Below are 22844 nucleotides of genomic sequence, written 5' to 3'. Positions count from 1 at the left end.
CAGATCGAAGTATTGGATTCTCAATGGAAAAAACCAAGTGCGGAATGTTGTTAGACATTGTGTGGAGTGTATTCGTCAACGGCCAACAATCGTTCATGCTCAAATGGCTGATCTACCCAAGACTCGAATAAATGAATCGCCAGCTTTCTCTCATGTAGGAGTAGATTTCTTTGGTCCAATCTTAATCAAAGAAAAAAAGGATCGAAATAGGTCGTTCATCAAAACCTATGGCTGCGTTTTTGTGTGTCTAGCTTGTAAGGCCGTACATATCGAACTGGCGACCGATCTTTCCTCTGAAGGTTTCATGGCTGCCTTTGATCGGTTCATCAGCCGCAGAGGAGTCCCCGAACATGTTTATTCGGACAATGGCACTAATTTCGTTGGGGCTAGTAACGAACTTCGTGAAGTTTATGATCTTTTTGAAACTCCAGAATTTCGAAAGACAATAGGCACTTATGCCATTGCCAAACGGATAGAGTGGCATTTCAATCCACCTCTGTCTCCTCATTTCGGAGGTATTTGGGAAGCAGCTGTCAAAAGCTTCAAACACCATCTTAAGCGTGTTCTCAAGGATCAGAAACTCACTTACGAACAGATTAACACTCTTCTCATCCAAATTGAGGCAATCCTCAATTCTCGTCCTCTCTGTTCGCTTTCTACTGACCCCAACGATCCTGTGTCCATTACTCCTGCTCATCTATTAGTAGGACGTCCATTCAATGTCTTACCAGAAAAATCTGTCTTTTCAGTTCCAGGAAATCGACTCTCGACGTACAAATTCCTTACCAAAATGCGCCAGGACTTCTGGAATAAATGGCATAAGGAGTACCTGCATGAATTGCAAACCCGCCAAAAATGGCATGACTCTACTGCGGAACTCATCGTTGGATCGGTGGTGATTCTAATGGACGATATCACCTATTGTTCAAGATGGCCACTGGGTGTGATCGTCGAGGTACATCCTGGGAGTGACGGCATCGCTCGAGTAGCTTCTGTCAAGACTTCAACCGGCATCTACAAGCGTAACATCACCCGTTTGTGTATTCTTCCCACGACTTAGATTAACAAATTGTTATGACCGTTAGCGACCGCATCGGAACCTCACCATTAGCGTCGTTTTGTAATGCCGATTTTTGCCACAGATGTGCGCGATTTGGCTTGCCATAAATGAGTTGAGCCACGTCGTATTCTGTGTAGCACCTTATATACCTGGCCCGCGAGAAGTAGATCCGGAATTTCTACTGCCAGAAGCTCAGGAGTCAAGCGCGAAGCTTGGCTTTTGCGACGCGATGCTTAATACGGAAAATTCGGGTATTAGGTTTCAAGATGGTTGAGGTTCCCTCTAGTTATTAAGTAGTATTTTATCTTCATAGGTTTAAGCTATCTCTTGTAAATATTGTTCATTAGGATAATCATCTGTGATCAACAGATCAGTCACTCCAAAGGAAACTGATCTTTTACTTGTCTAGTCTGTTCCTTGTCAAGTAAAATCAAGATTAGCGTTAAAATGTAAGTTTAACGTTTGTAAATATGTTATTGTTCGTCGATATAATTAGTTATAAACTTCATGTTGCGATTAATTAAGCGTTGCTTGTATCTTTTTTGAACTCTATTTGCGTCATCTCGTAAAATTATAACTCCGATTCTGCAATCTTCCCCGGGAGTATGTTGCGTCGCAACACGGCTCACGAGGTGGTGGCAGCACCTGCCGGGCGCTTCGTTCTTGCGCGCGCATTCGCGCCACGTTTTTTGCCATCTTCCCGCGCGGGTGCATGCCGGTCAGTCAGTCGACAGCCATTCCAACGAGCGGAAGTCTTCCTCGTTGTTGACTTTGCTTTACGCGATTACGATTATAAAGTTCAAACTAATATCGCGAGTTTAATATTCAATTAAATCGCATTTTATTCATAACCGACCCACGAGCGGTTTGCCTTTGTTGTGGCCTAGCGACGTATATACGGGACCCCACGAGTCGCGTGTTGCGTTCATCAACCGACCCACGTTCGGTTTTCTTTTCTTTTGTCAAACTGTGACAGCAACAATAAAATTGAACAGTCGTGTGTGCATGTGAATGTGTGATTTGCGTGTACCGCGTGTTACGTGCGCGCTCAACGGCGTTTTTCTTTGTGTCGACTTCACTCGCAGTTTTGTATTCTTAATCAACGTTTGTTTTTCTTGTGTTCTTCTTAATAAATTGGGTTTTTTATGTCTGCGGACTTTTTCCCATAAAAAGTGTTATTTTATTTAATTTCCTTCAAAAATATTAAAATCAGTGAAAATCTTAAAATCAGTAATAATTAAATCATTCGAATCTCAATATAGCTAAAAACTTAATTCGGTCTTGTCTGCTCTCAAGGCAAACAAAGACTTCGCGAAATAACTTCTTTTTTTTTGATGTTGAATTTATTTTGCAATTTCTTCAATTATTATATAATAAATTTCAAAATTCTTGTACTTACCGATTTTGTGAGTTCTAGGCTCCTTGTAACTCGGACCTTGAATCTTTCTCTGATTGGCCTTGATCTTGTCCATTTTGAATTTAATTTTTTGCAATACCGCCTTCTCTTGATCCTCTTGGTCTTGAATTCGTTTCTGATGAAGTTCTTCCAATAACTCAGCCCCTCTTGAGGCTAGAATACTCATTGCTTTGGTCTCGTCTACTATGTGGAAGAAGTAGTAACTGCGGAACAGGCGTTTTTGAAGCAGTAGAAAGCCGAAGCACAGTCCGTCCCAAACCATGCCGATGTCTTCCCGGTCCACATCACAGGTAGAGCTGGATTTAAATTGTTCGTCGGAAATTTCGAACTTTTTTAAACAAGCTATGCCCAGCAATTGGATACACCAACAAGCATATGCTTCAAGCTGAAATAGTTTTTAAAACGTTTAGTTGGTTTACCGATTTTGTAATTATCTGATGTTCATTTTAAAAAGTTTAACCTACATTTTGGATGAATACACATCCGATGCCTTGGAATATTGTTTTGCAGAAAATAACAAAAATATTGTAACCGATCAGTATGTTCCACCACTTCAGAATAGTCTTGAGGGGTCTAAGGTAAAAGTCACTGCCTTGCCATAAGAATACAAAAGCTCCAATCAAATATCCCAGTGAGAACAAGTTTGTCCTCTTAGTACCAGCCAGGAACATGATGGACAACGTGATCCACATCAAACTCATCATACTTCCACGCTTGAAGACATCCAGCCAGTTGTGTATATGCGAGACGTAGTCTCTTACTGGATTGACGAAACTTGGCTTCTCCATATCTTTGTAGACTGAGTAGTTGTGGCCCGCCACAAACTCTTGTCCACTCGATGCACTGCGCTGTTCTATTCGGAAGACCAGACTTTGACGAACTATCATCAGCAGTAAGATGAAGTCGCCTGAAAATGAAACATTCCTTATTTTAGCTTTTTTAATCGATAATACCTAAAATATTTTAGAGAGTAGAAGAGTTATAGCTTACACATTAGTTTTTTCGGGTTTGGTCGAGAATCTGGATCCGGCAAAAACATCCATTCCTGTAAGCCCCTCAAAATGTCCGAATCTCGCCATGGATAATCTAAAGAAATGAAATTTTTGAATGAAAGATCTCTCAACATTAAAAATCAAATAAAAGATTCAGATACCGATGCATAGCCACGTGGGTGGTGCAACGACAAGCGCATACTGCAGCGGCAACGATACCACAGCGAAAAACTTCAAGAACGGCCAGACTCTCAACGTAGTCTGCCTATTCATAGAGAATAAAATCATCAACCAAATGCTGTACAGAACCGAGTAAAAATCTAGTCTGCTTCCAATAAGGGCAACGATGCCCATCAGACAGAATTCCAGGCCAAACTTGTAAAAACCGTAGTTGAACAGGAACTTGATACAGGGCACTATTCCTTTATCTGCGTCTGCTCTTTTGATCTTTGGGAACATGACCATTGGTGTCTCAAGCGATTCATTGTTTTCTTGGCGATAGAACCACTGGCGGACGGCAATTATCGCTCGAAAAGTTGTTACCGTTATTATACCGATGTAACCCTCTAGAAGCTTCGGAAGTTTCATAGTGTCGGTGACTTTTTTCATTCCGATCCACTCGGCCATGTTGTAGGTCTTAATTATATCAGTTGCATTTGTCGTAGAGTTGCCTTGGATATGCTCCTGGAATATGTAATGCGACGTTAATTTTTGGTCACAACAGATTTTAATACAATAGACATTGTAAGACATTGTACAATAGATATTTTACTTACGGTGCAATTACGATTCCACTCATCGTGTTTAATGTAGTCGATTTGATAAAGCATTTTGATGACCATCAAAACTGCGACTGCTGTAGCCATAACGTTGATTACCATTATTTGAGCAGTACGTCTGAAGTTTATCGAAATAGCTATTGTCAGAATGAAGAAGAAATTGATGGCACAAACCTAAAAGGAAGGAAACATTTTTATTGTTCGATGAAATGATTTTCAATGTACGTTAATATTCAGGAAATAAATCTTACGTCGTCGATGCACAAAAGTACAAAGGAGATAAAAATGATTTTCTGCATATGAATCTCTAGGAAGAGCCAAATGTGATTGTAAAAATTGTACAGATGGTTCGATATCTTTCGCATTAGCGCGAGTCTCTCCAATTTCGACATTTCTAGAAAAAAGTAGTAATTTTTGTATCCTAGCCTTTTAACTCAAAGCCACGGCAAAGTCATTTACATACGTTTCAGCTCCTTCAGAGTAAATACATGCCGTTGATCGTCATGATCGGACGCAAAAACTTCAGTGGGGGATACTATCGGTACTGTACTTGGCGAATGACCAAGGCTATCTTTTCTCGCAGCCTCAGCACTGTAATGAGAGTCATGTTATATACGCACGCTCTTCCGCAATGTGACATTCGTGATTTATTTTCAATGCTTACACTCTTTTGATGTTCGTAACTTCGAGGAAATCATGGTGGAAATAATGAATTTGCAAAACTGTGATGATCACGAAGAATGTGGGAGTGAGGAGCCTTACAAACAAGTCTTTGGTATCGTAAGTGATTAAGCCGATATCTTCTTGTCTGAAAAAAACATTAGGATTGAAAATTTAGGAATCGTTTCAAACATCGACCTAAATTCTTAGCTTAATAGCAGTAACTAATAGGTTTTTCGAGTATCAAGCCTTACAAATTCTGTGATATATGAAGATATTTTTCCCAATATTCGGGAAAATCCGGAAATTGATATGTATACACCAGAATCAGCATGATGACCGAGTATCCGATAACGGTTATCCAAAATCCATACATCATTTTCCTCCATAGCGTCCATGATATCTGCAATAAAGAGTGACTATTAAAAATCATTCTATCCACGCATTCGAATTTTTTAAATAATAATTCTCACCTGGAAGGTAATGATAAAGAACAAAAACAGAGTCATGTAAACGATGCGGAAGACGGTCATGCGTTCGCCGGTGATGCCACTGGTGAATAGCATCACAGCGACGACGGCTATCCAAAACTTGGTCATGAACCTCTTGACGACGACGCCTACGTCCTTCATGAATTTGCTCTTGATTTCGGGCTCGGCTTGATTGTTCATCGCTGTCGTCGCGGTCGATACTGACACGTGCAGAGGAGCTACCATGTCTCGCAGTGTTGACGATCTGCGCTGCCTCATTTTCTCCGCCGTGTATTGTCTCATTGTGATCCAGAACATCGTCATGAATAGACACTAAAATTGAACAGTAGGGGTCAGTATCGATACTAATTGATCGTTATTGTTTTTTCTGTGTTTCTATGTCAGCGTGCTTATACGTGTATTATACCTTGACCACGAGATGCCAGCAACTCAATTCGGACGGCTTCTTGAAACCGATGTCTGCCATTTTTATGCCGTGAATAATCGTGGGCAATTCCGCCTCGGTCAGGTCCATGCTATATACATATTGAACCAGGAGAAGAAGCGTCGAGTAAAAAACGATGAAAGGTGAACACTTCATCATCGATGCTCTTTTATTAGGGACCATCCACAGAACAAGGGCCCATAATAACAGGGCGAAAGTTGTCCAACTATGGTACATGATGCTCCAAGTCTAAAAAGGAAAACAGATCGACGTGTTTATCCTTCCGGAAAATAGTTTTTCATAGCATAGAAGCGATAACTGCGTCTCGAGAACATAGCTAATAATAAACGCAATTATCACAATAATGACTTTTCGTTTACCATCATAATGATATTGGTGGCTAAGTAAGACGAATTGACGATAAGTTGAAAGACAGAAAAAACTGCCATGATGACGTGCTCGAGAACTCCAGGCTTCTCCTCTGAAACACCTATGAAGATTGTTCGCTTTATGCATATTTTCCGCGCATATTCAATAACGCATAAACAAAGCCGGATCGTCTAATAACGAAGCGCGTGCTAACCTTCGCTGAGCGACTGCAGCTGAATGCTGTCGTCCTGCTGTCCGTCTTGTACAATGACACTCCCAGTTGAATCTTGAAGCAGTCCAGTGCGTCCGGATCCGAACCGCATCAGCTGTGCAGTAATTGATCAATGTATAAGGAACGGATTCGATTCACCGTGTAAGCACGTGGATTTAGAATAATTATATACATCGAGTGAACTAATTAAAATTTTACTTTTAAAATAATAAGAATTATGAGCGAGCAAAAACAAATGTTAATAAATAGATAAAGCTATAAAAGGATAAAAAACTCAAAGCTCTTGACGAAGATAAAATATGACGAATACAAGCAGAAAAAGGAATAAAAATAGTATTTGAAATCTGAAAAGAGAAATCTGCGATGTTTGCTCTAAACTTCGCTATATACCTTCACCAATATAGAATAAATTGAAGTATAAAGGAATAAACCTCAACGCAGTGCAAAGTTCAAAGATAATAATGATAACACGAACACAAAAGTAGTTGCATAATCAAAATATTGTGGTGTTAGAACACGTATAAATTCTCTTCAAAGTGCAATTACATAAAAAGTGCAATCATATATTACGCTGCAACGATTACAATGATAAAAATGCTATTTGCTCGAAGTGTATATGCATTCTTCGCTCTACTATCTATAAGTATTCATATGTTATACTTATACGAATTCTTTATAATTCTGTGTATAGTTTTGCATTCGTGTGGGAAAGAAAAAGAAAAAAAGCGGTACTTCAAATACGTACAGGCGTCCTCTCATTGGGTTGCGAGGGCTCAGGCTCGGCGATCGGCTTCTAAAATATATGGCAAAACTAATACATAGCGGCAACCAAACCAAGAATATTCTCTATATAGGTGCATTTCGCATAGTCTTACACGTAGACAGTCAAAACGCACAAACAATGTTCTGTGTCATCTTCTGGCTGTAAACTCACATACACTCACACGCAAACTTGTCGCTGTATCGTTGTATAATGTACGTATTTTCTGTAAAAGAGTTCGCGCTGTTTGGCAAAGAAGCGTTTTTATTTATAGCAGAATATTACTCACGTGCATTAAACGAATAATATGATTTATTTACAAAATAAGGTAAACTCTGTTATGTACGATGAAATATATACTGAAAAATTACAAGCGATATTTGTACGATATTAAAAATTAGTTACTTCTATAAAATGACAAAAATATAAATGCAAAATTTAAAAATCGGCTCATGCAGGATGCTGAAATCCTTACTCGAGCCTTTCGTCGCGCAGATTGCCAGCGTTGCGAGGGTGTTCTTTTGCGTATGGACACGTGCCGCGACAGTGGCGTGTCCAGCGTTTCCAGTTTGCCGCTTAGGCGCGTTCTTTGCTTAGCCTGCAATGCCTCGTTAGTAAAAGCGCAGCTCCGTTTGTTTTTTATGTAGGGTTTGCATTTTATATCATATACTCTGTTTGAAATACTTTTGATGTGTTTTTAAACATTTAAATATAAGTACGTGGCGGATTTTATATTGCTCAATTGAATTTTCCGTTATTAGCGCTGACGTAGGATTGAATTTGAAATTTAAGTTCGTCATCGAACCCGATTAGTAGAAACAGTTGCTCAATTCATTTTTATATTGTGATCGTTATTAATTTATTCACGATTGTTGGTGAGTATTTCTTTTTAATTGTTAATCGCCAGAACACTGCAATAAAAGTCAAAGTTGGAGACAGAGAAGGAGGAAGAGTTCCGTTTGTTAGTAAGGATATTTTGTTGAAGAAAAAGTTTCAGTTCGGTTATTAATACGCATATAAAATGTCTTTGTCCTTAAAAAAGTCATTATTATAAAAGACATTATGATTTTTGCTTTAAAGATTATACGAAAAAGTATGTCTGGGCAACATCTTGTTCATTTCATACATTGTTTTCAAATTAAAGCAAAAACCATCTTTATATGATTAATCTGGTGTGTATAGTTCACAAACATTTAAATGTAAAAAATTACATGAATAATTCAAAGAATAGTCTTCCAATTATAACATCATCATCTCCACCTCGCAAGCCCCCTCCAACTGAAAAAATGTTTGTAAACTATCTCCACTCCTCCCGTCAATCAAAGCCTAACTCAAAGCGAGCACTTACCGGTTTCTTAAACAGGAACTTGGACTGCAGCGCCAGCACAAAGTACAGCAGAAACAGCCTCAACGAGTAAGCGTACGTGGACCAGTCTGCATCGTCAATGTACTCCACGTCCCTCGGATCCGTGCAGTTGGTCTCGTAGACGGCCTGGAGCGCGAAGTACCTGGCCCAGGTGCTGTTCATCGGCAAGTACTCCTGGGGCCACTGGTTCTGGTAGGACAGCAGCACCACGATGTGCACCGCCACGACTGCCATGACTACGCGGCAGACGAAAGCGAAGCCTCGACGAAGCTCCCGGTGGAAGGCCCACCAGGTCGCCGAGCCGATGAACACCAGGAAGTAGAAGCCGCCCTCCACCGAGGGCTTCAGAGAAGCTGCGCAGCATAGCGTGGCTAGGACGACGTACGTGCCGATGCTGCCCAGGAAGTTGATTATCTGGAGATTCATCGATTTTTTAAGTTAGACAGTTTACGGCATTTTACTAATAAATATTTGAGGGTAGAAAAGAAACCTTGGCCGATCGCTCCTTGGACTTCTTCTCCTGAATCTGCAGCGAAGAGTTATCGTCCTCCTGTCTGGGCGGTGGGGTGATCAGTCGTCGACACGTCAAATAAACGACTATGCTCGACGGAAAGACTACGATCTCCGGCGTGAGCCAGAAGAACACCTCCCACGCAGACGCGCTATCTAACCTGACTAGACCTATGTGTCTCAGCAGCGTCTCTACGAACTCGCCTGTTCCGTGAAAAATCAAACGGTCAATCATCCAAACTCGTTGAACCTATACTCGGCTCATAGATAAAGTAAAACAAAAATCCATACAGTTTTGGAGAAAGTGACCGTAGGGTGGAAGCGCTAGAAGAACTATGTGAAAGGTGAGCTGTACGAGGCTGACGATGAGACTGAGCCCGATACTGGCCTTGAGGTAGCGGCCAGTGTGGCCGTTCATGGAGCTGTACGTCGGTACCGGCACGATCGGCGAGACGAGCGCCAGCGCCAGGTACACCAGTGAAAGCCCGACAGGTCTCCATATCGTACCTGTACGAACAATTTCTTGTAATTAAAATTCACAATAATACGCTTCGAGAGTCGAATGTGGTACACCGTGAGCTTTTAAATTCTATATTGTAAACACTCACGCGCATAATTAATCGAGCGTCGAGCGACGCTCTTAACCGCGTGTACTTCATTAATCCTCGTCGCACGCAAGGTAATGAACTTAATACTTCACCGCGATACAATAATAGCCCGGAACGAGTAGTCGCTCGGAATTAAAATAAAATGCATTCTATATATCTAGCGCAATCATCAATTTTACGAGATAGAGACACACCTCTCATCGCCGTGAAATCTCGTATACGCACATCAAACTCCCCGTCATTTTTCATTCGAGAAGCGCGAAGAACGAGGGCTTGGAAATTAATAAAGAAAAAATAAGGCGCGCGCGCGGGGTGTTATAAATTCCTCGATGCGAGCGAACGCCTGTAACCTAGTTCTGGTATCAAGAGAGAGAGAGAGAGAGAGAGAGAAAGAGAGAGAGAGAGAGAGAGAGAGACAAAAGGTCGCCCTCGCGACGACGCTTTTAGGGCATGAAAAAGAAGACGGCGCACGAATGGTGGAATTACACGCATACTGTACACGATCCACCTTTTCCTCCCCTTGTGTATAAAACCAAGCGGTCTCGGCGCCACTTTTTTCCTCTTCTCTACACGTACGAAAATTACTTTATGGGAAGAGGTGTATTGGATGACGGATCTCGGGGGACGCTTTAACCCGGAGTTTTTTAAATATCGAGCCGACGTTCCCGTTGCGGCCGATGGCTCTGTTTATGGTACGATTCGAGGTCGGAATAATTTGAATTTAAGTTTCCCAGGGATGCTTTTTTTGGTGCTGGTCGAGGCAGGGTTTATGTCTATTTGTTCTAGTAAACTTTTTTTGTAATATTAATGTTGCGCAACAATTGCATAATTAAGAGATTCGTCGTGGAAGTGGCCGAGTGCGTTTGAGTGGTGTCAAGAAACTCGCGCGGAGAGGCGACACGCTGCTTTTTGTCTGCAGCCTGCCGCGAGTTTAATTTTAGAGAATCTGTAGTTCGCCTCCGCCTTTCATTCTAGATCGGCTTTCGAGTGCAAAGTACTGGAATTCGTGTATTTCGGTACGTTTGTGTATGCGGGACTAAAAATATTTTTTTTTCCTCATTCTTCACTAAGTCTCTGTTCAACCGCAATTGGGTCGGCCTATTTTTCGAATTTTTTTCTCATTGAAAAAATTTGTACTTACATCCTATGAGGATCGTAGGAAAAAGAATCCTGACAAGGGCCACGTTCAGCCAATACTTTGTCATGTTTTCGGACAGCCTTCTTGCCTATCCTGAAAGAAGAAAAAAAAAACAAATAATTAAACATTCGTCCCTAATTTATTTATTTTTTTCTTTAGTAAAACTATAACTCTCAGTGAAACCCACGAAAAATCACAATCCTCGGCTACACTGATAACGATTATTCCGCCGTCATTTTTCTCAACGATAAGAACATCACGTCGTTAAAACGCATTAGCGCCAACGACTGCGGTGACGACGACGCAGCAGAGAGTCGAAGTGGGCTGCGGCAATATATATATATATATATATATATATATATATATATATATATATATATATATCGTGAGGTAATAAAAGTTCCTCTCTTTCTCGGCTCTTTTCGTGTGTATAGCGTACAACACGAGCCAGAGAGCCAACCTGTCTTGTGTATGGGGGAATTTCGGACAATCGACGTGTCCTAGTTTCTACTAACTGACAATGATGCGACCAATCCCATCCGACTTGCTCGAACGAAAAAAATAATCTATTTCCTCCGATATGGCCGCTCAGGAAAAGCTGCGCCTTTCGGATCGCCGCATCTGATTTAAATAGTCGTTTCTCGCGTTTTCCGATACCTGGCCTATTGATGCCTCGAAAATTCATCGCTTCTGCGCCTCGCTGACCCACGAAAACTCTCCCGAATTTTAAAACGTCATATTTTATGCAAAACGAATCTACCCAAAAGCCAACATTCCCGGCTATTTGGAAGGTCGACTTTTTTTTATCCCGAGAGATGAGATCATCAGCCTCTATATCGTCGCGTGTATGATGGAATTAATTCACGCATAAAATTTAAGCATGATATCACTTGCATAAATTGACGAAAGCGTCGCAGCACACACGCGCCGAAAGAAGATTGTTGCACAACTGAAGTTTACGCGCGCACAGGGACATGCGATCCTGCCATCCATACTCGAGTAGTTTATTTCTCACGACACGAGGCCGTTATGTAGATCAGCGGCACAACTGTGTACATACGTGTATGCGAAAGACAATACTCGCGCGTAATTAAAAGGCTGTAAGAAAAGTCTCGGCATCCTGTCCGACGGCATTACGACTGATTACGCGATGGCATTTTTTTTCATTGGAGATAGATAGCGAGAAATAACTTCCAACCGTAACGAATCGAATTTTTTCGGAGAAGACGAATATAACGCCGAGGTTGGCGGTCTATAAGTAACGCGATGCCTCACGCTGTTATACCGAGGAAAAAAGAAAGAGTATAGTAGCCGATGTATTTTATCGACTCGACGAAGTGATGAGCGTCTGCAGGGAAAAGTTGTATCAATTTCTGCGCTCTATTCTCGTCGCGGTCGTTATACAGGCCCACTTCCTCCCATACTGTTGCGTTATGCTCTCAATGAGCCGTGGGCTTTTCGACGTGCATCTCTGATTCGCGAAAAAAAGAGAGCAGAAATGCTTACGAGAGATTTTAATCGGAGCGTTAAAACGGAGCTTTATAACATCCGATGGCTATTCCGCTCGCGAGTCGAGACAACGGAAACGAAGTCGACAGGTGACAAACGATACTTTGCGCAGCGCGGCGGTTAACGACCGAAATCCGCCCCTACTGAAACTCGCCCCTCTAATTAAAATCCCGCGGTCTCAATTTACATAATTCCCCGCGCTATTTAGAACCTATGCGCGGGCTTCGCGAAGTAAATACATATCCACTCATGAATAATGCAGCTACGACTGCGCGGCGCGGTTTCATTTGAAAAATTAGCGGCGAGACTAATGCACCGCGACACGCTTTCGACGGCCGGCGGCCCACCGCGTAATTGTCGCGTGATTAAAATGTGCTGAGGTGGTGTGCGAGTGTACCTGTATAAAGAGCGAGCTTTTGATGAGATAGGCAAAGGAGAGAGAGAGAGAAAGATCGACACGCTGATAGGGAAAACGGGTAGAAGTGTATCTGATGGATGCTAGAGTCAGATATATACTAATGGGGTGTGGATATTTTCTATTTTTATTGGTGCGCGAATGCATTTTTTTGCGGTTCGCGGAGAAATAAGAGATCAAGTTTATTTATTATTGAAGACGATTAATCATTCGAGAGGGAAGAAAGAGAGAGAGAGATTAATCACCTGTTGTATTGTAGGTGAAGTTGGGGAGAAGGTAAACCGAACCAACCCCATAAAAAGTCAACCCTTCGTCAAACATAATCTTTCGCTCGTAAACTCGACCTTTATATTCTTATCTCGTGCAACTATCGCCTAATTGCTTCCATAATAATTTTGCTGTCAATCATTGTTAAGGTGGATTGCTCGATTCTTTTGGCTTGGGTTTCTATGTACTTTATTTATTAAAAATTCATTCAAACATCTTATAACATATCTATGTCTAGTTTTCCCAAAAAGAAAAAAGTAATATAAAATTATTCTAGTGCCCTAGCAGAAAATTGATCCTATTTCTGGGCAGAATGTATTTCCAGTAATTTTTAGATAAAACTCATTTTAACACGCGTCGAGCAGAAATCTTGTCCAGAAATTGGGTCAATTTTCTACTAGAGCAAACAAATCTGAATCCATCCATATACATTCTTACTTGAAGAAAAATATGTTCACCTTCGTTTATACAACTAAAACCGAATGACTGCCGCTATTCCTCCTACCCTTTTCCAAGTAAACCCCATTCAATTTCCTACCCACCTGCAAGCAGCCGCCACACTCGCGCACCAAACCGCACACGCCCATCTCCGTGAGAAAGAGCTCCGAAAAGCCGCAACGAATTTTCCGAGGCCCCCCGCGCACACAAAAGCCACTCAACGCGGCTCTAATTGAGAAGGATCGTCTCAGTCGGTCTCCATACACCCGCGCGCGCGCTCTGATTCCTCGCGCAGCCCACGCCGTGTGTGCACAGTGTCACACCCCTCCGGCGCGCGGAATTCATTACCCTGAGTCCATATAATAGATACCGTGCGTCGTCGGCCTTTTTTCTCTCTTAACTATACCGTACTGTACTACGCACGGCTCGTGCGTGATGCACGCAAAGGGAATGCCGCGCGGTGTACGAAAGTAAAAAGGGTTAATTAAGGAGCTGCTGCTGCTGCCGCAGCTATCGCACGCGCGATTTGCCTATTATTCTCTCTCTTTGTTGTTGCTGTTAACGCGCGTGTGTTGTACACAGTAAAAGGGGTTTGTTCGGATGATTTATTAATCGGGCTGATGGTGGATGGAGATTGTTTTCGTGCAAACCCGATGGATTTTACTGCAAGCGGTGTTTATAGAAGCTTTCTTTTATTCATGTAGAGACACTGATAATTCGCGAGAGGTGGAAATGGGTGAGAGAGCAACAGTGCGGTGTGTCGTGTCAAACGTGTACGCTTTATCTGTACGAGCGATAAGACCTAATTAGGTACTTCCCTTGGAAAGGAGACTCATGATTGCGACGTGCTCTTGTTTTTATTGCTGAGGAGAAATGGATCGCGGTACGCTTTTCACTATGCACACGAGAGCATTTCGACATCTCGTGAGTAAGCGTGTGCACTTTGGGTCGATCCGCTTCGATGTTATCTTGGATATCAAACAAACATTGCATCAACGAAAACTAACGATTACGTTCGACTAAAGTTAGATTTGCAGACAACCAGCTTTACTGTCTTATTCTAGCTTCAAGCTTAAGAGGCTTTGTAAAACCTTGGCAAAAATGTATATCACGACGGGCCGTTTATCTCGTCAATAAATACTTTCATTCGACTTATCGCGAAAACAGGTTTTTACAGACGGGGAGAGGAATAGCTATTCCCAAGCAAGAGCTGCCGAGACTGAGAGTACGGGCCAGTACTGGCTTTTTACTTGTAGACGATTTATTACAAAACAAAAACACTTCCATAATCTGCCTAACCTCTTTCTGGTATAAATAAACGTATAGCATTGCAAGAAAGATGCCTAAGTTACCTTACACGTATGTGAAAAAAACAAGAGCTCTTAAAAGAGCAAGAATTTCTTCAGGATCTGCGAACAAACACAGTTCGCATTCTCTAGTGTGCTCTGAAACTGATAGTGATGCAAAAGTTATTAAAACGACTAGTTTTCGAGACTCCAAAATAAACGCTGAACGTGTATATAAAAATGAACATTACGATGAAAATGACACAGAATCTATTACTATGGACAGGTAAAGCTGATACAATTTTTCATTGAAAAAACATTTTTTTTCTAAATCTTATTTATACAGAGAAAAAAACACTGGTGTTGATGAATCTTTTTCTATGAAAAGCCTTGAACGTATCAATGTGACGGTCTTGATTTTGCCAAATCGACTGATAGTTGTGCAAGTGAAAGTTTCGATCAGGTAGTTAGTGAACAAAATCAAAATTCACAGGTATTTATAAAACCAACATTAGCTTGTGCCTTTACGTATACTTAACCTTAACTCTTACATTTTGATTTATAATAGGTGCAAGAAATCGAGTCAAAAGATGATCTATCTTTAAAACAGAGGCTTCAAATGTGGTGCATAAATAATATTTTCATGTTACGGAATACAACAATAACTGAATTACTAAAAATTATTCAGACTGAAGTACAAGAAGATCTTCCAAAAACAGCAGAAACCTTATTAAAAACCAAGCATTTTTCAAACGAGACAAAAATAATTCAAACCTCGAAAGGTAATAATGGTATGATGTTGTATTTAGGCCTACAAAAAGCTCTGGAACGAATGATTGAAGCTGGTGACTATGAAGAAGACTATATAGAGATCCTAGTGAACATCCATGGTCTTTGTAAATATTTACAAAAATTCAAACCGACAATATTGGTCGATTTTAGTAAAAATATTTCATCCCGACTACACCTGTGATCCAGCTGTTGTGGCTCTTTATTGTGGAGACTCCAAACCACATAGTGCTGAAGACTTCATGGGTCAATTTATTGACGAAATCGTTAACCTAACTTTACATGGATCAAAAATTCGTGATAAGCTGTATGATTTTCGAGTAGCAGGGTTTGTTTGTGATACGCCAGCACGTACGAGTTGTAAATGTACAAAAGGACACGGGGGATTCTATGCATGCGAGCGATGCGAGGTTAAGGGTCGTACAGTCAACAAAAGACGCATATATGACCAAATGGATAGTGCTTTGCGTACTAAGCAATCATTCCTTGAAAAAAGTCAAATTGAACATCACCAACCAAATATGACTTCACCCGTGGCTCGAATACCAAACTTTGATCCGGTCAATCAATTTTTTTTGGACTCAATACATTTGTTCCACTTGGGTATAATCAATTTTTGAAAAAGATGCTGAAAAAGTAGTAAAAATAAATTAGGTTTAAAACAAAAATTTTGAAAGATATGAGTCCGCATATTACTATGGAATTTCAAAGAAAATCATTTAATTTACAAGAATAGAGTCATTGGAAAGCCACACAGTATAGATTTATTTTATTGTACATACTTCCTTTTTTATATACAAAATTCAACAACAAATAACAACTTCTCTGTCATCTTTCTCAGCATTTCCATTTGAAACTGTCTCGGTCAAATCCGACGACTAGAAAAATCATTCGAGCTGGGAGATATTTCGAGCTCAGATATGGACGAACACATTGGCAATGGTATTGATGCTCCGCAACGTGTGCTTGAAAGTGCTGAAGCTGAATTCGAGCTTGATGAATTGCCGCCTACATCTGTGCTTGAAAAACCCGCCCCGACAAATTCCAGAAAAAGAGCCAATGAAGTTGAGGTTATCGAGACTGAAGAGCCAGTAAATAAAAAAAGTAAGTCAACAACTAGCCTAAAATAGTATATTATGACACTGTTGTGGGAGATGGTTTTGTTATCTAAAAAATATCAATTAAACATTGCTAGCAACAAAATTTGTTGTTAGCAGTATTTCATTTATATTTTTTAGCAATGTCTCTCGATCCGTCCGAAGGGGCATGTTTAAGGTACATTTTAAGCCCGGATAGAGTAAAGAAGACGGTCCGGATCTTTCAAAAAGCCGTGGCAAGTGACTAAAAACACTTATTTATATAGTGAAATGTCATGAATTTTGGTCAATGATTTTACAAGGTATATACATGTTTTTTTTCGATAAAAATGGTGTATATTTTATATATTTTCAATAGAATGTTTTTTTTTTCAAATTACATCAAATCAAAAATTTTTTGGTAAGAAGAATATCTTTTTGTTTTTTTGCAGGATTTAACCCAGGCTTGACCCCTTAAACCATATATGTAAACATGATTCAATAAATCCAAATCTTACTATCAAATATGTTTTTCATGTATTTATTACCTAAAATATTTTGAAGTTCCATAGTTTTATTCGGGCGAATTTTCTGGATCCTGGTATAATGAGATTTTGCGAGAGTGCAGATAGTACTGGTTGAAAACTATGGGCCAATATACATTTTACACCCCTGGGCCGTTCTTATCATTTCAGTAAAGGAGTCAGCACTGGGGCAATTATTGACAACCAGTACTGCAGTACTAACTGCCATTACTGTTTCATTATTGGGCCGTAGGTTGCCTCTTTCATGGGAATATTGTTTCATCTTTCCAACTCTATACCTCGTTTTCTCACGAGTACTTAGCGGAGTCATACAAAGACAATCAAGTCACGCCTCCGCATAATTATTATAACAACGCTAAATAACTCGAGTCGACGAAATCGCGTCCACTCATCAGCTCTAATAATATCCCGTGTCGCATGGCATCGGCAGTGGAAAAAAGGCCAACATAAACAAAAGAATCTCGAGCGCCGATAATGACTAATCCTCGCGTCCCTGCTAATGAGAATTCCGCGCTTTTACGACGCCGGGCTCGTCCACGCGCGCGAATTTAGTGCCGCGTTTTATCGCCGCGGCATGAGTCGATGCGTCGAAGGCTGTACGGAACGAACCTGTGGACTCGCTTTGAAGTGCCAGGAGAAAATATTGCTTATGTTATTCGGATTCTAAGTGCTGTTTTGTTCTGCTGCTGCTGCACCTGTGGTTCGAGAGGTTCTGCGAGGGCTTTGAAGTGGAGGAGAAGTGGCTTTGGGATTGAGTGAGATGTATAGTTTCGTCGACTGGATTTTGGAATATTTTTAGTACGATTGTTTGAAGTATATAGATTACAATGTTTTGGCTGGACGAGGAGAGCTTTGCCAGCCGCTCGTAATCCCTCTGTTGACATTCGCGGAGCTTCGAGATGCTCGAGTTGATAAATCGATATAATTCAATCGTGTGATGCAATAAAGACAATGCGCTGAATTCAAGGTAGGACGTTCTGGAAAGATATCGACTTTTTGGAATATGTATACCCGAATTTCATTTATCAAGCTTGAAAGTTTCGGGATAAAATGGAAGAAGTACGTGCTCTGAAACTACGAAAACTTCTGGGTCGGAATAAATTCGGTTTAAATTTATCGCCAGTATGCGTCAAAATTCGTGAAATACCCCAATATTACATTTCAGAATGAAATCATATCTACTTTCGTCACAGTCGTCAATTATCGATTACACTCATACTACGTGGGATACAAAAAAATCTCCCCATTTTGCAAAGCTGAGCCAAACGCTTGAATGGGAGCGAGTAACGTCCTGAAAAATCGTTCCCCGACACGCGAGAAAAGCTGAAAATATGTACCAGCTGTTTATTTACGTTGCAACGCCCGCAGAATCGAAACCGAGCCATACACTGTAAAAAAAGAGGAGATCGATATAGGCTCGGAACGTTTGTCTAGATGGATTTTGTTCGTGAAATGCTAAAAATTCCAGGAAAAACACAGCAGTTTACCCTTTCACCGGTCCGATGCGTACAACGGACAGTGTTTACAGTCGCGGAAACAAAGTGTGCCTTGAAGCTCTTAATTACCGAACAGTAAGCCAGAGTAAACGTGGCAACGAATATCCATTATTTTAAATCTACAAATCTCTGTTCAAAGCGAAATTTCACGTATAATTTTAAAATGAATGCAATACCACGCCAACTCGTTACTATCGGCAAAGCTATAGTTTCAACGTTTTCCAATGCAATATTAATTGCACAACGTCGTCGTCATGAATAGTTGATGCAAGTAACCTCCATCTCCCGCTATAAAGCTTCATTCGCATCCAGAGAAGCAATAATAAAACTCCAATTTCATTGATCGAGTGAATCACGCTCGTCTAGCCGCATCGTAGGTGCACGTCGCGGGTAACCCAATTTCGAGGTCGATCAGCTGATTACGATACGACACACGATAGCCTGCACCGGCCGTGTTGTCAAAGCATTGAAAAAAGAAAACAGTCACTGCAGCGTTACAGACTCGTGTAAAAACCGGCTCGCTCAAAAAAAGAGGCTTACGAGCTTACTCAAGCGTTGAACGCTTATCTCGTCTAACCTCAGGTAAACAGCTAATCTTGACACTGAAGCGCCTTATATGTACTCAATGCAAAATTCACCTGCAGTGTCGCCTTCCCGCTATCTCAGCGCATCCCGGGAGCTGCTCTTCGCCCGAGTCGTGGCTTCCTCCCGGCCGGAACAACATGCGCTCGAGTAGAGCCACCCACTGTCTCACTTGGCGCTGTTAAGGACAAGTCTGCACCTTTGCTGCATCGATCTGGAAGTACAGCAGCTGCAGTAGCAGCGTGTCATAACCTTACGGACGACGCTCACTTTTTTCCCCGGACGCGCACTTCGCGCCGATAATCCGTCGATATGATAATGCGAGGGGAATAGAACGAACACAAACGTGCGCGACGCGAACGTCAGCTGCTCGTGGACTGAGCGCTGGATTGGAGAGAGACAAGGCTCGAACCGGCTTTTTCGTCGAGAGCTGTCTGCGCCGATGCGAGCGAGTGTTATTGTGATGATCCGCTCTAGCGGCATATTTCGGTAACACTGGCGCGAGCGCGTGATTCGAATATTGTTCAATCAACTTTTAATGATGAATGATAAATAAATGCGTACCTAGATAAGAGACTCTCGTTTAAAAACGGCACCTTTGTCTTTGAGTTTACCCAAGCTCAAGACCGGCAACGGCCGCATTAAAAGTGTAGGAATGGAAAATTTTACTAAAATAATCTCGCGATCAAAATACAGATGTTTGTTAACGAGCCCAAACTCGGAATGAGTCTGTTTAAGCTCTCCAGTCTCCTCCGACGCACTTTCCTTCCTTATAGCAAAAGAACTTGAAGAACCGTTGAATCCTATAGAGTCTCGAAATCTTGTAAAACAACGGTTCATTCTTTTCGTAATAAGCGTGCCGACTATATACTTTTTCTAAAAAGTGATTTCAAAACTCTATATTCTACATCTGAACGTGAATTATTTAAGATCAAAATGTTTAATTTTTCTTGATATCGGCGATTATGGTAAAAATGTGAAATGAGCCAATTAAAGTAATACTGCAATAAATACTATTTTAACGTATTCATCTGCTTTCGGCATTTCCAAAAGAGTATAAATCAATCATTTTTTATTTACAGTTCAACAGCTGAAAATTAAAATTCTCCAAAATTATAAACCACAATAGATAATGCTTTCAATGATTCGTTTAAGTTTTTTTAAAATAGTTTTTGAATTGTTGATAAAAAATTATTGATATATTTACGATAACCCGTACGACATTCGTATTTACAGCAAGGTTTGTGTAACTTAGTGAAAAACTCTACTACTTACAAAAAGGTTGCACAAATGTTCTTGCAAGAAAAAGTGCCGCTTTTTTTGTAAGATTTGAGAGCTGTTTGTAGACGAGTGGAATATGGCTTGTACTGCCTCCTGGCTACGAAAAATGAAAGTGTAAAGAAGGCAAAGAAGAGACTAAAGTTAACTAGAGAGTAACGTCGAGAAAGTGCCGGTAAGGTAGATATTTTTCGTTACTGTAGTCCGTTAGATGGTGCGTACCGTAATATTGCCGTACGGAGCGATTGCGGTGATAAGCGCCTGATTTGAACAGAGGCCTTCTATCTATGTAATGTGTGAGATTGCATAGCGCTTCACAGCAAAATTGTACCATATGGTAATGGCGGTTTCTTGGATACAAAGGTGCGAATGAAGGGACACATGCTTATCTTACATATATACTAAAGTAGTAAGATAGAAAAAATTCGACTTTTTCATTAACATCATCCAGTATAGAGATGGCATACCACACGATTCCTGCTATAGCTCGCTTAAATTCTGTGAAGCTTCTCCTTTTAAATGATCGTACCGTGATTGTGTCTTGTACAACAGAGGGAGGTGTGCGAATTGGTTTGTACTCGGTGATGGGCATCGAGGATCGTAGGTAATCGGCGTAAGACCGCATAATTCAAATGACTCGCCTAGAATAAGATGAGATGCCAAAGAAGTCCGCCAATTAATATTAAAATCACTTAGCAAAATGAAATTATCGTAATACGAATTATAATTAAGAATTATATCTTCTATATCCCTGATCAGAAGCCAGTTTTTGACGGCTTATAACACAAGGAGCTTCATACTTAACCCCTATATCAACGTTTTTTGCAAGCGTTGCCAAAAAAATGAAAATCATTTGAATTGTGGCTCTTGAATACATACCGTACCTGCAGGTATTGCCATGTGTATAACAATTCTTTTGATTTTCAGCAAACTTAGATATACATTTAGATTTGCAGTAAAATTTAATGGTTGACATCGCTCTTTTCGTTCAAGTGAATTTACTTTATGTTGGTCCAAAAAATTGAATTCAATACGAGACAATAATAGTTTTCGTAATAATTAACAATCTTAGCGATTTGATCAAATAATTTTTTTATTTCTTATTCATTTTATCATTCATTTATCAAACAATAATTATCTTTCTGATTCTAAAAATCATTTTGATATGTGCACTGTAATAGAATACTTCTGATGATCATATACATAAGTTACATTTATGGCGATACATAGGAAAAGAGAGAAGTTTTGTTGGGAATAATGTATGCATGTATATCTTAAAAATATTCCACGCTAGATTAGACAATACGATGTTTCAAACGGCTTGAGCAATTTTTGTCCTCATCCGTCGCCTCGGCGTTGCTTATCACCAACCTGTGTAAATTTAGAGCGTCAATGATTACAAAACTACACGATGGATCTATAGATTGACACTGATTTACTTATCGGATAAGTTGTGCGCGTAATGTGTGAAATTGCGTTTTATTGTAAATGAATGCAAATGAGTTTTTTATATAATTATAGAAACAAAAGCAGATTATCTGCGGTTACAGCATTAATGGATGTAAACTGCTGTAATGTCCTTAATCGATATAAACATGTAGAGACAACTTTTATCTGTTATCTTTATTGGTATAATATTTATATGAATGTGGATAATCGTATGTAGTTTTTCTAAATTGCGCAATGTTATCCTGAATTGATTCATCTTGAGCAGACGATGGCTATTCCTTAAAAAAAGGCTATATTTAATCTGCACAATAATATCAATTGTAAAAATCAAGCAGTGCAACGGTCATTTACTGGGAAACACCAGTACGAGATACTTATCTTTGAGTGTGCTTTTGATTAAAAAGAAAGTAGAATTTGATTAAATAATTCTACACGTGTACATTCCAGCATACTTATCTGTCTCAAAGCTCGTGTATAAAAAAATTAAATTTAGAATCATGCTTCAATATCGCTTCTGATGCTATATTTGTTTCCAATTCATGTGTTTATATGTTTTATAATTAAATAAAAATTATTATCTAACAATGCAGATTTTATACTCAGTTCATTGATAATAATACCAACTACTATAGTATAATGTCACAAAGCACGAAAAATCGACTGCGCTCATATCTGCTACAGACGAAAGACTGAAGAATAACCGCATTTCGTTTAAATCGAATAAAATGCGGTTAAGTACTTCTATACCTCTGTGATAACAAAGTCTAGGCACACCGTATGTTTGGAGCCGCAATTATAGGCGTGCTGCATTCTTTAATCTTTAATCAGTCACCTGAATATTTTTCATCTATTTCTATTGACAAATAACTCCTAGATTCTCTATCTTGTGGACATTTCTATGCACATAA

The 22844-nt window shown here is 40.2% G+C and overlaps 1 protein-coding gene across 11 annotated transcripts in view; it reads right to left on the bottom strand.

Annotated features, from left to right (window-relative positions):
* Nucleotides 1-22519, bottom strand: part of LOC100119011 (piezo-type mechanosensitive ion channel component) — a 38621-nt gene extending 16102 nt beyond the window's left edge. For 6 of the 11 annotated variants that reach the window (XM_031932744.2, XM_031932745.2, XM_031932747.2 and 3 more), the window contains exons 1-20: nt 19266-22519; nt 10810-10899; nt 9352-9567; nt 9041-9264; nt 8533-8964; nt 7660-7782; nt 7170-7217; nt 6407-6518; nt 6204-6313; nt 5806-6072; nt 5382-5711; nt 5163-5311; nt 4913-5056; nt 4712-4839; nt 4500-4642; nt 4246-4422; nt 3631-4153; nt 3468-3563; nt 2942-3384; nt 2460-2862 (exon numbers count right to left, since the gene is read on the bottom strand). In XM_031932744.2, the coding sequence (XP_031788604.1) occupies nt 2460-2862; nt 2942-3384; nt 3468-3563; nt 3631-4153; nt 4246-4422; nt 4500-4642; nt 4712-4839; nt 4913-5056; nt 5163-5311; nt 5382-5711; nt 5806-6072; nt 6204-6313; nt 6407-6518; nt 7170-7217; nt 7660-7782; nt 8533-8964; nt 9041-9264; nt 9352-9567; nt 10810-10873 (4132 nt within the window). In that variant the 5' untranslated portion in view covers nt 10874-10899; nt 19266-22519. The remainder of the gene's footprint in view (nt 1-2459; nt 2863-2941; nt 3385-3467; nt 3564-3630; nt 4154-4245; nt 4423-4499; nt 4643-4711; nt 4840-4912; nt 5057-5162; nt 5312-5381; nt 5712-5805; nt 6073-6203; nt 6314-6406; nt 6519-7169; nt 7218-7659; nt 7783-8532; nt 8965-9040; nt 9265-9351; nt 9568-10809; nt 10900-19265) is intronic. The other 5 variants (XM_016986241.3, XM_008204101.4, XM_016986243.3 and 2 more) reach the window with 4 other exon arrangements.
* Nucleotides 22520-22844: the final 325 nt, after the last annotated feature.

This window comes from Nasonia vitripennis, chromosome 5, assembly GCF_009193385.2.
Source record: "Nasonia vitripennis strain AsymCx chromosome 5, Nvit_psr_1.1, whole genome shotgun sequence".
In the NCBI taxonomy this organism is placed as follows: Eukaryota; Metazoa; Arthropoda; class Insecta; order Hymenoptera; family Pteromalidae; genus Nasonia; species Nasonia vitripennis.
This window is presented reverse-complemented; position numbering and strand designations above follow the sequence as displayed.